The sequence below is a fragment of the Apis cerana genome, linkage group LG10, assembly GCF_029169275.1.
Source record: "Apis cerana isolate GH-2021 linkage group LG10, AcerK_1.0, whole genome shotgun sequence".
Taxonomy (NCBI): domain Eukaryota; kingdom Metazoa; phylum Arthropoda; class Insecta; order Hymenoptera; family Apidae; genus Apis; species Apis cerana.
In genome coordinates this window covers 5,993,428-6,007,443 of record NC_083861.1, presented here as the reverse complement: position 1 = coordinate 6,007,443, position 14,016 = coordinate 5,993,428, and the positions used below count along the sequence as shown (strand labels likewise).

At 33.1% G+C, this 14,016-nt stretch overlaps 1 protein-coding gene and 1 long non-coding RNA gene across 6 annotated transcripts in view; one reads left to right on the top strand and one right to left on the bottom strand.

Moving 5' to 3' along the window:
* LOC107994513 (amyloid-beta-like protein) overlaps window positions 1–14,016 on the top strand; it is a 43,059-nt gene that overhangs the window by 21,915 nt on the left and 7,128 nt on the right. For all 4 annotated transcript variants that reach the window (XM_017051472.3, XM_062080934.1, XM_017051473.3 and 1 more), the window contains 6 exons: window positions 313–366; window positions 1,194–1,325; window positions 3,173–3,299; window positions 6,290–6,380; window positions 7,099–7,229; window positions 13,565–13,793. In XM_017051472.3, coding sequence (XP_016906961.1) covers window positions 313–366; window positions 1,194–1,325; window positions 3,173–3,299; window positions 6,290–6,380; window positions 7,099–7,229; window positions 13,565–13,793 — 764 coding nt within the window. The remainder of the gene's footprint in view (window positions 1–312; window positions 367–1,193; window positions 1,326–3,172; window positions 3,300–6,289; window positions 6,381–7,098; window positions 7,230–13,564; window positions 13,794–14,016) is intronic.
* LOC133666851 (uncharacterized) lies at window positions 1,321–3,238 on the bottom strand. Of its 2 annotated transcripts, none has more exons than XR_009831606.1 (3): window positions 3,129–3,238; window positions 2,355–2,888; window positions 1,321–2,263 (listed from the first exon to the last, which is right to left on the bottom strand). It is a non-coding gene; the product is annotated as an uncharacterized LOC133666851 (long non-coding RNA). The 2 variants fall into 2 exon arrangements; XR_009831605.1 differs by having other exon boundaries at window positions 1,321–2,679; window positions 2,753–2,888.

Genomic DNA, 14,016 nt, shown 5'->3' with positions numbered 1-14,016 from the left:
AAACACGATACTTATAGGAACATGTAATTCCAATTTTATAATCAATCGTTCACATTCCTCGCGTAAAACAACGTTGCACGGATTTCACGATGATATATCTCATATAAATTTTTCTAAATCACGTAAAAACGAGTCTCGGTTACCCGACTCTTCTTACATGACTCGATAGAAAAAAAAAAGAAAAAAAGGAGAGAGAAATTTTTATGAATGAACCACGTGAAAAATTCCTGGGGATCAGCGACGCTATAAATTCTTCCTCGCCGTGCATAGTTTCACGCGAGTTAAATTTTCACCGTGTTTTCTGCATTGCAGGCGGTGTCGGAGAGGCTCGAGTTGGCACCCGCTGGAGGAAGATCAGAGCCGCAAGTGAGTACCCACTTGAAAATGCACGCTTCCTTTTCCTTACGAATGCCATCAAGGCCGCATGCCACTTGGCGAATTTTGCATCACCGCGAAATCCATCGTAGCGACACACGAGACGTCTGATAGCGTTTCCATACGGCCAGCCTTTCCATTCCTCGTTCAACTATGTAAAATGGTTTCCTCTGTGAAAATTCCTCCGCCAGAAACGTTCAATTTTCTTCGCGCGCGCACGGTTTATTTGGAATTAAAACTCGTTTTTCATCAAGCTGGAAAAAGTGAAAGAGGAATAAAAAGCTTCGGCTTTGTTCTTTTCCGGCTAATTCTCTGAAACGAAACGCAACGAATTTACGTTGGTAATTAGGTATAACGAATGTATCTCTTTTTTCGCGGGGAAAATTCGTTTTATTTCGCTGGATTTGTAATTTAGAATAATTTAGAAGCGGCGTTTCTGGAAATTTATTAACTTTAGAACTTCACATTTTTTTTTTTCCTATCCGCATTATTTAAATACCGTTTCAAGTGTTTTTAACATTGAAAAGTTGCATTCGATGAAGCTGTCCAATATTAATCTTGATGTAATTTTAAATATTTTGGATATATCTAATTAAATTTCCATGAAAAATAATCCTGCTTTTACATATATTTCCGAAACTTAAAAGAATTGTAACTAAGAGTGTCTTGAACTTCAAATTTTAATCGATCAATTCAGAAGTACATTTTACTCGATTAAAATTAAGTCTGCACGTGCACCACGCTCGATTCATTTGTCTAAAAAGTTGTTTATAATGTAAATTTAAGTATACGACTGACAAAAGATGAGTTTTGCAAAGGTTGCCACATTGTGCGAGGCTGGAGAGGTGTATCTGGCACAACACATGGGGGAACAGGGACGCTGGGTCTCCTCGACCGACAAGAAGAGTTGTATGACAGACAAGCTGGAGATTCTCGAATATTGCAAGAAGGTAATTCTATGGAAAGTTGATTCATACGTTACACAGTCTGTTGAAATTTATATTTGTGATTTTTGAATGGAATTGATTACCGTTAAGAATACCGTTTAAAGGTTAAAGATTTTCGCCTTTTTTTTTTCTTTCTGTAAATATCAATGTAGAATTTATTTCATTCGTTACGAATTTTTCTCGGCATTTTAAGCTCTTCAAAATTTTTAAAGAATTCGTATTTATTCATCGAAGTCTCTTGTATTTATTGTCCAGTAGGTTAGAATATAAAAAAATCTTTGTCCAATTTTAATTGATGAGATTCACAGCTTTCATAATCTGGTTGAAATAGATGTATTTTTACCTATTACGGAGTAGCAAAGTAATATTTAATTTTTACACGAGCCAGGATAAATTTCAATTGATGTAGAATGGTTCTTGTTAGATCGTAAACGAGAATATATTGCAATTCCGTAAAAATATTTGCGTTTTACGAATTTAAAATCATCGTTAATCCGAGTGCAATTGTGCGAATTGTACATCTGATACGATGCCACTTTTCGATATTTATATTGCGAGTATGTATGATCGTTCAAATCGTTAAAAAAACTTTTAACCTTTGAGTAATATTGAAAGTATTAAAGCTTTTTTTATTATCGATGTGATGTAAATTTTATTTAAAAAAAAAAGGCTTCGTTATTTATCTTAATTTATCTTAATTTCAAGAACTTTAAAATAAGTAATAATTAATTTAACAATTGTAAATAATTTTTTTCTCTTTGACTTCTCTTCTTTGTTTTTTTTAGCTACTTTTATTTAGACGAATTCTTATTCACCTTGTTTAATAAATTAATTAGTTTCCCTTCTTGAAAAAGCTTCTCTCTAAAAATCATTTTCTTCTCTCTCTCTCTCTCTCTTTCTCTTTTTCTTTTTTAATTCGTTTTGACCCATTTTCTCAGAATCTAAAAGAGCGTATCCAATTAAATTTTTTACGCCGATTCATAACAAGTTGCTAAATGTACTCTGTAAAGAACTTTGAAAAATAATGCTTACGTTGATTGAAAAAGATTGGTCAGTCACCACTTTTCAGAAAACTTTTTTCCCCAAATATATATATATATAAAATTCTTCTTGACGTGTTTATTTACGAAATCAAACGTTCAATTTATTTTCTATTGTTGACGGATTACACACACATGCACATACGAATGTATGTATTCCATCAAAGTTTGATGGAAAAGTTTGATGGTTTCAAAGGGAGAAAATGGGTCATCAATTTCGGAATACTCGCATAGAATTAGAATACTCGGTTAGAATTTGATCGTTTCCTTAAATTGATAGAATGGCTCCAGACGTTTTGAGTAATTTGCCTCTAAAACTTTAATTGATTTCAATTATTGCCCAAATTACATCGAGCAAATTCTTCGAATATCCAGATCGGAATTACTTACCGTTTCGAAGAATTTTTTTCAACTTTCTGCCAACAATCAAACTATTTCAATATCGTAAATTTACTCCGTTTGGTTCAAATATTTAACTTTCTGGCCCAAACTTCCAATCAAATGATTTTATTGCTGAACTCGTGTACTAAAATAATAAAAGTTGTATTAAAATTAAATTTATTTTATTTAAAAATTATTACTAGAACCTCCTATACTCGTCATTAATTATAATTTATCCATTCGAGGCTCAAACCAGAAATTTAATTTTTATTGAAGAGCAACAAGAAACTTTTGACGACAAATATGATCGATTGTACGAATATAAACGAATATAGAAAAATATTGAATATAATTGAATATAATTAATTAAATGCTTGTATATAACCGTCTATATATTTCGATTCGTGTAATATTCACTCGTGTTCTCAGGCTTATCCGAAAAGAGACATCACCAACATCGTAGAGTCGTCGCACTATGTAAGGGTGAGCGGATGGTGCAAGCCAGGAAGAACCAAATGCAAATTGTCACGTTGGGTCAAGCCGTACAGATGTCTCGGTACGTATTAGCATCAGAATTGCTTCTGTGATAAGTAATCTGGATAGACAGTGTTTCAGTTTTCATTTAACTCCGCTAGCTTGTTCGGGTTTAATAGAGTTGACGTGGGTCTCTAGAACGATGAAAAATTAAATTTTTACGCGAGAGTTGAATTTTAGCAGGTATGCAAATTTGCAGTGATACCGAGATTGCATCTATGGATTGATTCCTCGTGTGAGGAAAAAAAGAAAAAAAAAATTGAAGGCCTGTAGTTTTTTTTTTTTTCTATTCAAAGTTTCGCTCTCGTAATATCGAATTGAGAGAAAATGAAAAGTTGAAAATCGAATTTTTGCACGAATAGATTCTTTCGCATTTATGAAAACGCAATATAAATTTGTGTCCACGGAATTGATAATGTTTAAAGAAAAATTTGTTAAAATTGGGGAACAAACTTTTTATAATCAAAAATATAGGAAATATATTCAGAGAGATTTATACATTGTCGCGAACAGTAATCTTTAAACACAAGTGAAAGTGAAAGCATGAAATTAGTACGCCCGCTAATTTTTAATAAAAGACGAAAAAAGTAAAATAAAATCGATGATTCACAGTATATTTTTTTTAATATATTATTTTAAAACATTTGCATATTTTGATAATCAATATGTAACACAATTATTATTGAATATTTCGTATATATTTAAATATGTATGAGCGTATTTGTGCCAAAGTTCACCAATTATAGCAGTCATACGTTTTAACGTGCTCTTTTCACGTTAACCGAAAGTATATTCTTCTTAACAAATGCGATTAGTTGCTAACTTCTGAGTTATTGTATTATTAATAATCTCACGATAACTGAAACGAGTGTTTCTTGCTTGAAAAATTTAATATCAAAATCTACCATAAACAATTTTAAAGATCAAGTGTAAATTACCTAATTTTCTTTTCAATCTTTCTTAAAAAAATTCTTTTTTTAAGAATTATAATTACTCGACACAATATTAATTCTTTTACTTATTATAACATATCCACGGATAATTTTATTACACGATATCATAGAAGAGATCTCGTACATTTTTTACAATCCGTTTTAAATTAAATTAACATCAAGACGAAAAAAATCGACTATTATTCGATTACACAATTTGTACTCTTCGACACAATCCTTTCACTGAATTTTATATATATATATATATCGAAAAAATTTCTTTCATTTTCCGGATTCGATGACTTCCCTCGTTAAATAAAAAATTGCCAATTGTTCCACTTTGACGCATTGAACAGTGATAAACGAGACGCGCACAAAACTCGTAAAGATTGTAATCCGCTCGCTATTATTGAAATTCTTTCCCTTCGAACAAGAGCATAAATTCAAACGCAGCTACGTGCACGTAATAGACGCATTAAAGCGCGCGTAAAACTTTTACATTCGCCATTCATTGTCCTAATTAAGAGGATATTTGAACCATTAGTACATGACACGGTAACTCGTTTTACGAGCGTTGCAACGGATAAAACGTATTCCACCCTGCGCGACGTTGAGTGTCACAATGTTTCACGGTGTTTCGCAACCTGGATGCTTGTAATAATCGTTCGTTCGAGTTTACTTCTCCTTTGAAACGTCCTCGACATCCAGGTTTATACGCGATGCAATTTGTGTAATGTTACTCGATTTAAAATTCAAATCGTCCCCTACCCACCATCATTCGAATCTTCTTTCCAATATAATATAACAACGCTTATAAACCGTTAATATACTTTCCTCAACTTCGTTTATCGGCAATCGATGTTAATTCCGTTCGAGGATCATTATTTAATCCGCGTAGCAGGATATATATATATATATTTATATTTCGTAATTGAGATTTTTATATCTCCCCTTCGTTAGATATCGAATTTTATCTCCGGTTAACGGGGAGTCGATTTTAAATTCGATAGGAAATGGGTTGAGTTTATCGATATAATTGAATTTTTATGGTAATGATGCTAATTAATCTGCTCTTCAATCGTGTCAGTTATCTGTGAGCGATATGTGGATTTGTTTCATCATTTCACCTCAATAACAGACATCTTTTATTTAAACCAGTATGTTCAATAACCAGAGGTATAATAAAACTAATTTATTAAATGTATTTGTATATTGTACATTCTTCTTATTTCTTTTTGCACTATTGCGAATGAAATGGCCGAATTCCTTTAATAGTAAAAATGTTTTAATTATTATTTCTTATTTTTTATTTTACTGTACTCGAAACTATTCCCTTATTATACTTACACACACACAAACAATAATTGTAGGATCAGAATAAATCAATTATTACAAAAAGAGTTATTAGAATTATTCATTTTTCCAGCTTCTTCTTTCTCCATTCTCCGATTCGACAAAAATTCAAAACAGGGATAAATTGAAAAGAGCAGCGGAAACAACCCTACATATCTTTCAATCCGCACAACGAATGCTTAATAATTCAATACACCCGTGACGCACACACCATCCTGGTCGCCCCCGCACAATTTTCAATCTACGAACGATTAATAACCAAATATTCCCATGATGGATTAGCTTAAGGATCACTCACTTCTGTAACTTTCAATCTACGCAGCAAACGTTTAATAATCAAACATTTCCGTGGCACACACACAGACACACACACACACACATACGATACAACGATTTGAAACGAACGAAATCCCACGAGATCGTGGAAATACCATCTTAGAAACATGATAATACACGAGAGAGCAATCCCAGAGCGGAGTCACTCTGATTTGCAGTTTCTGCCGTATTGATTCCTTCGGGTTGTGTCGAGTGCCAAGCGTTAAGGGGTTGAGTAGACAACTATGGATCTATAACGTGCACCATGCGACGCGATTTCTGCCTCTCTCTCTCTCTCTCTCTCCACGATAAATATAGGCGTGTCCACATGGACTTGATTTTTTTTTTCCCTCGACCTTTTATTCTCACGTATCGACACGTTTTTTTTCCCTCTCTCTCTCCTTTGTTGCAGAGGGGCCGTTCCAAAGCGACGCTTTGCTCGTTCCGGAAGGCTGCCTGTTCGACCACCTTCACAATCAGACGAAATGCTGGGAATCTCACAGGTAAGCAGACGGACGAGAAAGGTAGAGAAGACGAGGCAACGTGAGAGTATCGATTTACATGTTCGCCACAGCGTAACTCTATCCATCGTTGGAGCTTGGTTCACGGGGGTTCCCGGTTCGATGAGTTGCGCTATCCTATCGGGAAAGTCTCGTTATCTCTGAGTGAATGAATTTTCTTGGACTTTTTTGAATTTTTCTTTTTTTTTTAATTCGTTTGCGACGATATTAATTTTATCCTCCGTCGATGTTGATATTGATATTTCGTAGATGATTATTTCGATGATAAAGATTTTTGGAAATTTTTGTGATTTACCTGTCACTCGGAGACAACGATGGCTTCTGAATGTAAAAACCTTATCACATTTCCTCTCCAATTCTATAATTTATCCCGAATAAGACATATTCCTGTCTTGATCGAATAAAGTCTCGTGAAGATCATAAATTCATGAAACAGCTCGAAATACTCTTCGACCGGCAGACACTCGTTGATCGACCTCCTTCGATCGTTTACCCTACCACTCCAGAAATGAATTTCCGTCTAAGAGGATTGAATCCCCGTTACGATTCCTCGTTACGGTTTCTCTTTGATGCGAATCCCTACGGCCTGTACAAGTTCAACACAGAGGGAGGAAAAAAAGAAATAAGAGAGAAAGAAAGAAAGAAAGAAAGCAAAAGAGAGAGAGAAAAAAAGATTCAATCCGGAAATTCACTGTTCCAGGTGGAATGCGACCGCAGCAGACACCTGCAGAGAGAGGAATATGAATCTGAGGAGCTTTGCAATGCTGTTGCCCTGCGGAATATCCTTGTTCTCTGGCGTCGAATTCGTGTGCTGTCCGAAACACCTCAAAGGTACGTAACGTACGTACATTCTCTCATATCATCATTCACATTCATTCATCGACTCGAATCTTGAATATACGTGGAACGCCACCCAGCAGTGCACACAGTGAAACATTTTCCAACGAACAACGTATTTCTAGATCTCTCTAGTGAAATTACGCCAGTTCTCGATTAATCTTTCCATCAGAGACTCTTGATTTGACGTGGAATTCCGCTTTATAATTATAAATGACGTCAACGATGAGAAAAAACTCCATGATATAAGTCCATGTATATGATTTATGTAATACTTCGTGTCGCAACGACAGATCGTCGCATTCGGTCAAAGTGTTGAATGTAACTTTGATTTTTCCTATAAAAAAGAAAAAAAAATGTGAGAAGAAACTTTAAAAATTTTGTCATCAAGAAACAATGCCATTGAACTTACCTTTTGTTTTATCTCGATATCTCGATCGGTTCTCGAGATAAAAGGATTTAAAAGTTTTTCTTTATATTTAAGACGGTGCAAATATTATGAATGGATCCATTGACCTATATTTTTTCTTGGAAATGCGTATCGTTATGTTTTTCTAGGAATGAACTGACTCTCTTTTCCTGGAATTTGGGATAGGTCAATGAGACAAGGTAGATAAGGATAAGGATAAAATTACCTTTTTTCTTCGATATCTCGGGAACCGGAAGTCGTATCGAGATAAACAAAAAAGCGCTTTAAAAATCGCGCTTCGTAACGATCGTTCATTCGTTGACCGGAAGGTAATTGTCTTCGAAGTATATAATGATTCAAATTTTATCATATTAAATCATATCTCGAGAAAGTCGTATCAGTATCGTATAAACAAAAAAGCATTTTAAAGAGCAAAATTCCATGCTTCTAATGGTCTTTCATCCTTTAACCGCAAGTAATTATCTTCTGAGTTATAATAGTTTAATTTTAATGAAGTTTTAAGATAAATTATTTCTGCAAGAATGTTGATATATTAAAAATAATCTGAATTAATTTAAAGAGTTTGATTAAAGTGAGTTGGATCTTTATCTAATCAATTGGCTTGAATTTAATTATGTTGATTAATCAAACCGGTTTTAAAAGTTCCGTAACGTTTTCATACTTACTTGATATCTTACTTGATATTTTTTTAATTCCTCAATTAATTTTATCTCTAAAACTTAGAAACTCGAATGGTAATATATTTCACTGTGTGCATATCGCATTATGTAGCACCTTGCGTTTTGCATGTTGCAGCAACTAGTAATGCCTCACATTTGCATGAACGTTGGAAAAAGTGGGAGCAAACTGCGATTAAAGTTAGCTTTTTACTTACGTAGTTATTGAATTTTCGCAAGCTTTAGAATATAATAGCACGGAAAACGAATCAATAATCAGAGGTATAAAATTACTAATATCTGTAACAATTATAATATATACGCGTCCATTTATTCTCAAAAGCATTAATTTAATTTCTTCTATATAAAAAAATAACCTATATTATTAAATCTTTATCTCCCAAAAATCCTTTTCACATTTCCTATTAAAATCAGATTTACAGACTATCGTCTGTAGAATCCAATTTATCCAAACTCGTAGATCATTTTATTTTACGGTAAACGATAAATTCAACTGTATCTCTATAATATTGATAAATTCTGCGTAATTATCGATTCATCCTCGTAACAGCAAACACGATTTTAACGGCCTCGAGAGTCGAATTTCCGCATCGATCGTCGACTCTCGAGGCAAAGGAAAACATGTTATTGTAATTCGATCGAGATGGAAAAGCAGGGAGAGAATATTACACGGCTCGACATATCCGTTTAGGTAAATAACGTCGGCGTTACCGCGAAAATGCATTCTTTGTCGCATTCGCTTTTAATCGGGCCTTTTCCCGCCTCGAGTATACTTTTCTGGAATCCATCGAGTCGCATAATGCCATTGAATCGTTTCAACGGTTCTCCCTCTTCATTGTTCCGTTAATCATCGATGTATGTAAATGCTTTTAACCGATTCACAAAGGAGGCTCGACGTTTGGAAAAACGCCTCTGTGACGTGTTCGCAAACCGTTCAAGAGGACCTCGAACAGGGGCGTCTCGAATGAACGAAAAAAAAAAAAAAAAAAGGAAAGAAATATCGGAATATTAAAATTTATTCAACGTTTGTTCCTATATTTGCTCGATATCGAGTGGGGAATAGGGGATTCTTGTCTGGCAAGGGAAATCTTTCCGGATTTAATTTTCAGGGAATCGGGGTGGAATTTCATTTCAGATTAAATGTTTAAGAATTTCTTTTTTCAACAATCTTTCTTCAAATTTTTGCATTTGATTTGATCATCTTCTCATTCTTCAATTTCGTTTCTACTTATTTCCCCTTCTACTTATCTACTTCCTCCAAAATTCCTTTAATTTTTATTTTTACAGTTATCTGTTTCTCTCTATCTGTAGAATCAAAAAGAATATCCCAGAGACAGATATTAATCGGTAAATTAATTTCACAACAAGTCTCAGAGCGTGGTGCTTCATTTGCTCGAATCGAGTTGTTGAACAACAGTTTGAAAAGAGCAGAGAGAGAACGAATGAGAAAGATAGGGAAGAAAAAAGAGAGAGAGGGGGTGCATTAAGAAAGTGGGTATATTTCGATTCTCCCTCTCCGTCTCCCATGACGAGGGTAGTTTACCCTTCTCTATCTTTCTCGCTCGTGCAATCAATAACGGCCGTCGACGACTGCGCAACGTAACACACTATGGGTTTTCCCTCCGTACCTGCGCATCTTTTCTTTTCAATCCACGGATACCCAATAACCATGTGTGCCGCTAATAAACTACGGCCCAATACGGAAGGAGGGGATTCTACTATCCCATCCACTGGTGGCCACACTGTCTGTGTGCCAGCCTCGATTCGCGACACATCCTTGCCTTTCCAACCTGATCAATAGGGAATGACCGATGAATCACCCGACAAAATTCCAACCTCCGCCACCGCAACGATGATGGTCGATCGCGCGTGCCGCTTCGGGGGGTTTATTATGCACGGTTGTTGACGAGCTTGCGGCGCGATGCCTGATTCATAGAAGTGGTTTTATGGGGGATGAACATATCGGGATTGATGGGTTTGTTTTTTTCTTTCTTTCTTTCTCTTCACGATTCGCTTTGACGAATTATGATCGAAGATGTAAAAAATGATCGAAGTATAATAGATAGAGTGGATTTGAATTTTTGGATTTGAAGAAGTAAATATAGTGCAAATTCTTGGATTATTATATACCGTTTCACGAGTAGTGAAATATTTGTTAGAATGGAAGCAATATTTGTTAACGTATATATGTATATAGAATATAGCAACTGTCAATACACAATTTTGTTGGACAACTTGTATATAAAATTCACGGTAAATGTGTAATTCGTGTTACATGCTCGTGTGTGCAATGAAATATAAACAAATGGACTCGTGTTCAGTTTATATATATATATATATATATGTTTGTATACGTTTTATTGAAGACAAGAATGGAATTATTCTGATAAAATATGCGAATAATTGATTGATGCTAAAAAAGATTGATATTTAAAGGGGAGATTTCTTTTATTCGTTATATATTTTATTTTATGAATTTTTATCGTCGATAAATAAATTGCAATATCATCCACACAGAAAAATTGAAATCGATGCTTTTATTTGCATTCAATTCGTTGCGAAAAGATTCGTTTATGTTATCGAATTCTTTTATAATAAAAAAGAAGAATAGACTTCAAATCGAAAGTATTTTCGAGCATATATCGATTACATTCGTTCATATAAAAGTCCTTTTCATTCTTTCCATTTCTTTCTGTTTTAAAATTATAACCTTGAATATATATTAACCCTTTTTAACCCTCCACTATATCACATCTATAGATGTGATATCTTTCGACGTGATGACGTCCATACGATGCTTTCAATGTCTCGCGTATTTTCTTATCAAGATTCCCACAAAATATCTCGTCTAAAGATTCGGTATAGAAATCAGATCGCAAGGCATCTCATTTGCGTGTGCGAAAGAGTTAAAAATACTAAACGTAGCATACATTTTACGAACTTAATAAAAAATTAACGTATAAATTAATTTTCGATTGTCATTTTAATCAAAATCCTCCAATATCGATTTATAAATTTTTGATTTTTGACAACAATAATGACGTAAATAGAATATTTAAATCGTTTAATATATAAAAAACAAAAAAGACGAATCTTCAACGTCGATACTCTCGACGCATCTTCCTTCGCATTACCCAGTTCACCGACACGTAACGCAACTTGAGTATCGTTAAACTCTTCACCAACGATACCACGTAAAGCTACTTGTTTGCACATTTTGTTTATGGCGCTATTTTTAAACAGAGAGCCAACAGTTTTCAGCGGCGGCAATTTTCACGGACGAGCTGGCAAAGCGTTCATCTTCCCTCTGTGTCCGTGAAAATACGCGGAAAACCCTCCACCTTGGGTATTGCCAAGAGTTTGATCCTGATCTCTTTTCGGTGTATCTATCGTCGATTGAATCTTGATATTCTTTTTCGTCCGATCTCGAAAACGTGAAATCAGGGGATGATACACATATATACTTGGAAGCTTGGTTCGATACGTGCAATAAACGTAACGATATTCTGGTGGAAAAAGTGCCAACACAACCGCCGCGTGACCCAGATAAAAGGATAGCGGCTAGGATACGACGACGGGCGAAGCTTTTGTCTGCCTTTGCAGAACTCGAGAAGTCAGCTCATCAGCGTGTCTATTCTCGGAGAATGGGACATCTCGAGAACCTAGTTAGTCAAGACGGCTGTCCTCTTCAACATAACAGAGACAAATTAGAGTTTTTCACGGTGCGGAAGGGACGCGAAATCGCGGATGGCACGCGGTGGTTGCATACCACTAGGGGGCGGATTTCGAAATGCGCGCCACCATGTAGCACGCGATTTGCATTCGTTCTACGCCCAGTATCATTATCGAGGAAGCTTTTACCTTTGCTATGCAAATTAAATCCTGTGTCTTCTTTTTTAAAAAGAATTGAATTGAAGTTTATTTTATTTTATTTCGTTTTAATTTACTTATTTTATTATTATTATTATTATTATTTATATATGTATGCATTTAAACAGTTTGAATTTAAATCTTTGTCGAATGGATGTTGGAAAATTGATTGTTCGTCGAGGTTTTCTTGTATTTTGGATATTGTTAATTGAATGTTTCAGGCGACTGGAGAGATTCGTGTATAATTTAAAAATATTAATTTTGAGATAATATATTTTTTTTAATAGAAATAAATAATTCTGTGATAACTATATTGAATAAAAAAATGATTTTAAATTATTTTAAATTATTTCATTATTTAAATGAAACAATGAAATAATTTTCTTTATTTGGTATTTTTTTATTATTATTTGAATAAATAAAAAACTGTGTGAAATTTATTTAAAAATAATATGATTTAAAAACAATATTTTGAGATAAATTTTCTAAATAAAACAAATTTGTTTTATTTATTATATTTGATGACATTTCCTTTGTCCAATTCATTGAAACTGAGCAAATATTTGTGAAAATAATAAATCAATAAATTACTCATTTGAAAATATAAAATTTATACTTTAATTAAAATTTGTACTTTCAATAATATTTAGTAATATTTAACAATGAACGAAAATTAATTAAAAACGTAGTTTCGTATTGACATAGTTTCTAATCAATGCTATTCTAATCAATAATTGATATTAACAAAATTTTCTAATTATATTTATCATTTTACTAATTGTAATTTATGTATACTATTACATAAATATTTTTTTTAAATTATTATTAAAAAACAAATATTTTGAATATATTTGAATATATTCAAAATAATTGATAATATACTTTCTATTTTAGTTAAAAGCGTAAGTATATATTTATATTAATATTGTAATATTGTAAATATGTTAATATGCTTTTGAATATTTTATATGTTAATTTTTGGCTTAATATCACATTATCGTTGATTTTAAATATGATACTTTATCATCATGTCACTTATCAAAATATCATATACATTAAATGATAATAAAATAATAAAATTCACTCCTTTAAAATTCAGTATTTTAACATTTTTTCTAAAATTAATAAATAACTGTAAGATTAATTGGTATTATATTATGAATAAGAAATAAAAATTGTTACTATTATGTCTTGTTATAAAAAAAAAACTGAAACAAATATTATATAAATTCTTGGCTATTTTTTTTTACATTTCTATTCTTAAAAGAATCCTTTTAAAAATAAATGAGCAGAAAATTAACGATAAATTCAACAATTTTAAAGATCTATTAACATTTACGTACAATTTGCAGAAAATTTGAAAGCCAAAAAACCGATCGACTTGCCGATTCCAAAGGGTGTGGACGAAGATCTCGACGAAGATGAAGATGACCTTGAAGACGATGATGGTTTGGACACTGATGCAGATGATGAAGATGATTCTGAAGCTGATCCCGAAGACGGACTCAATGATCAACCTGATGATGATGAAAGTGACGAGGAATATCTCAATGATGATTACAATTACGACACTACAACAAGGTAAATCGATATTAATTCTTGATTTAGTAACGATAGAACTTTTATATATTTTGAAAATTTTGAAAAATTAAATATTATGGAACAACTTTAAATTATTTACATAAAAATATAAATTAAACATAAATTATTATAAATTATGTTAATGTAAAAAAAAAAATAATCTTTATGCGAGAATTTATTGATATTAGCCGTACTCGCTTGCAGAAGGAATTAAAATCACAAA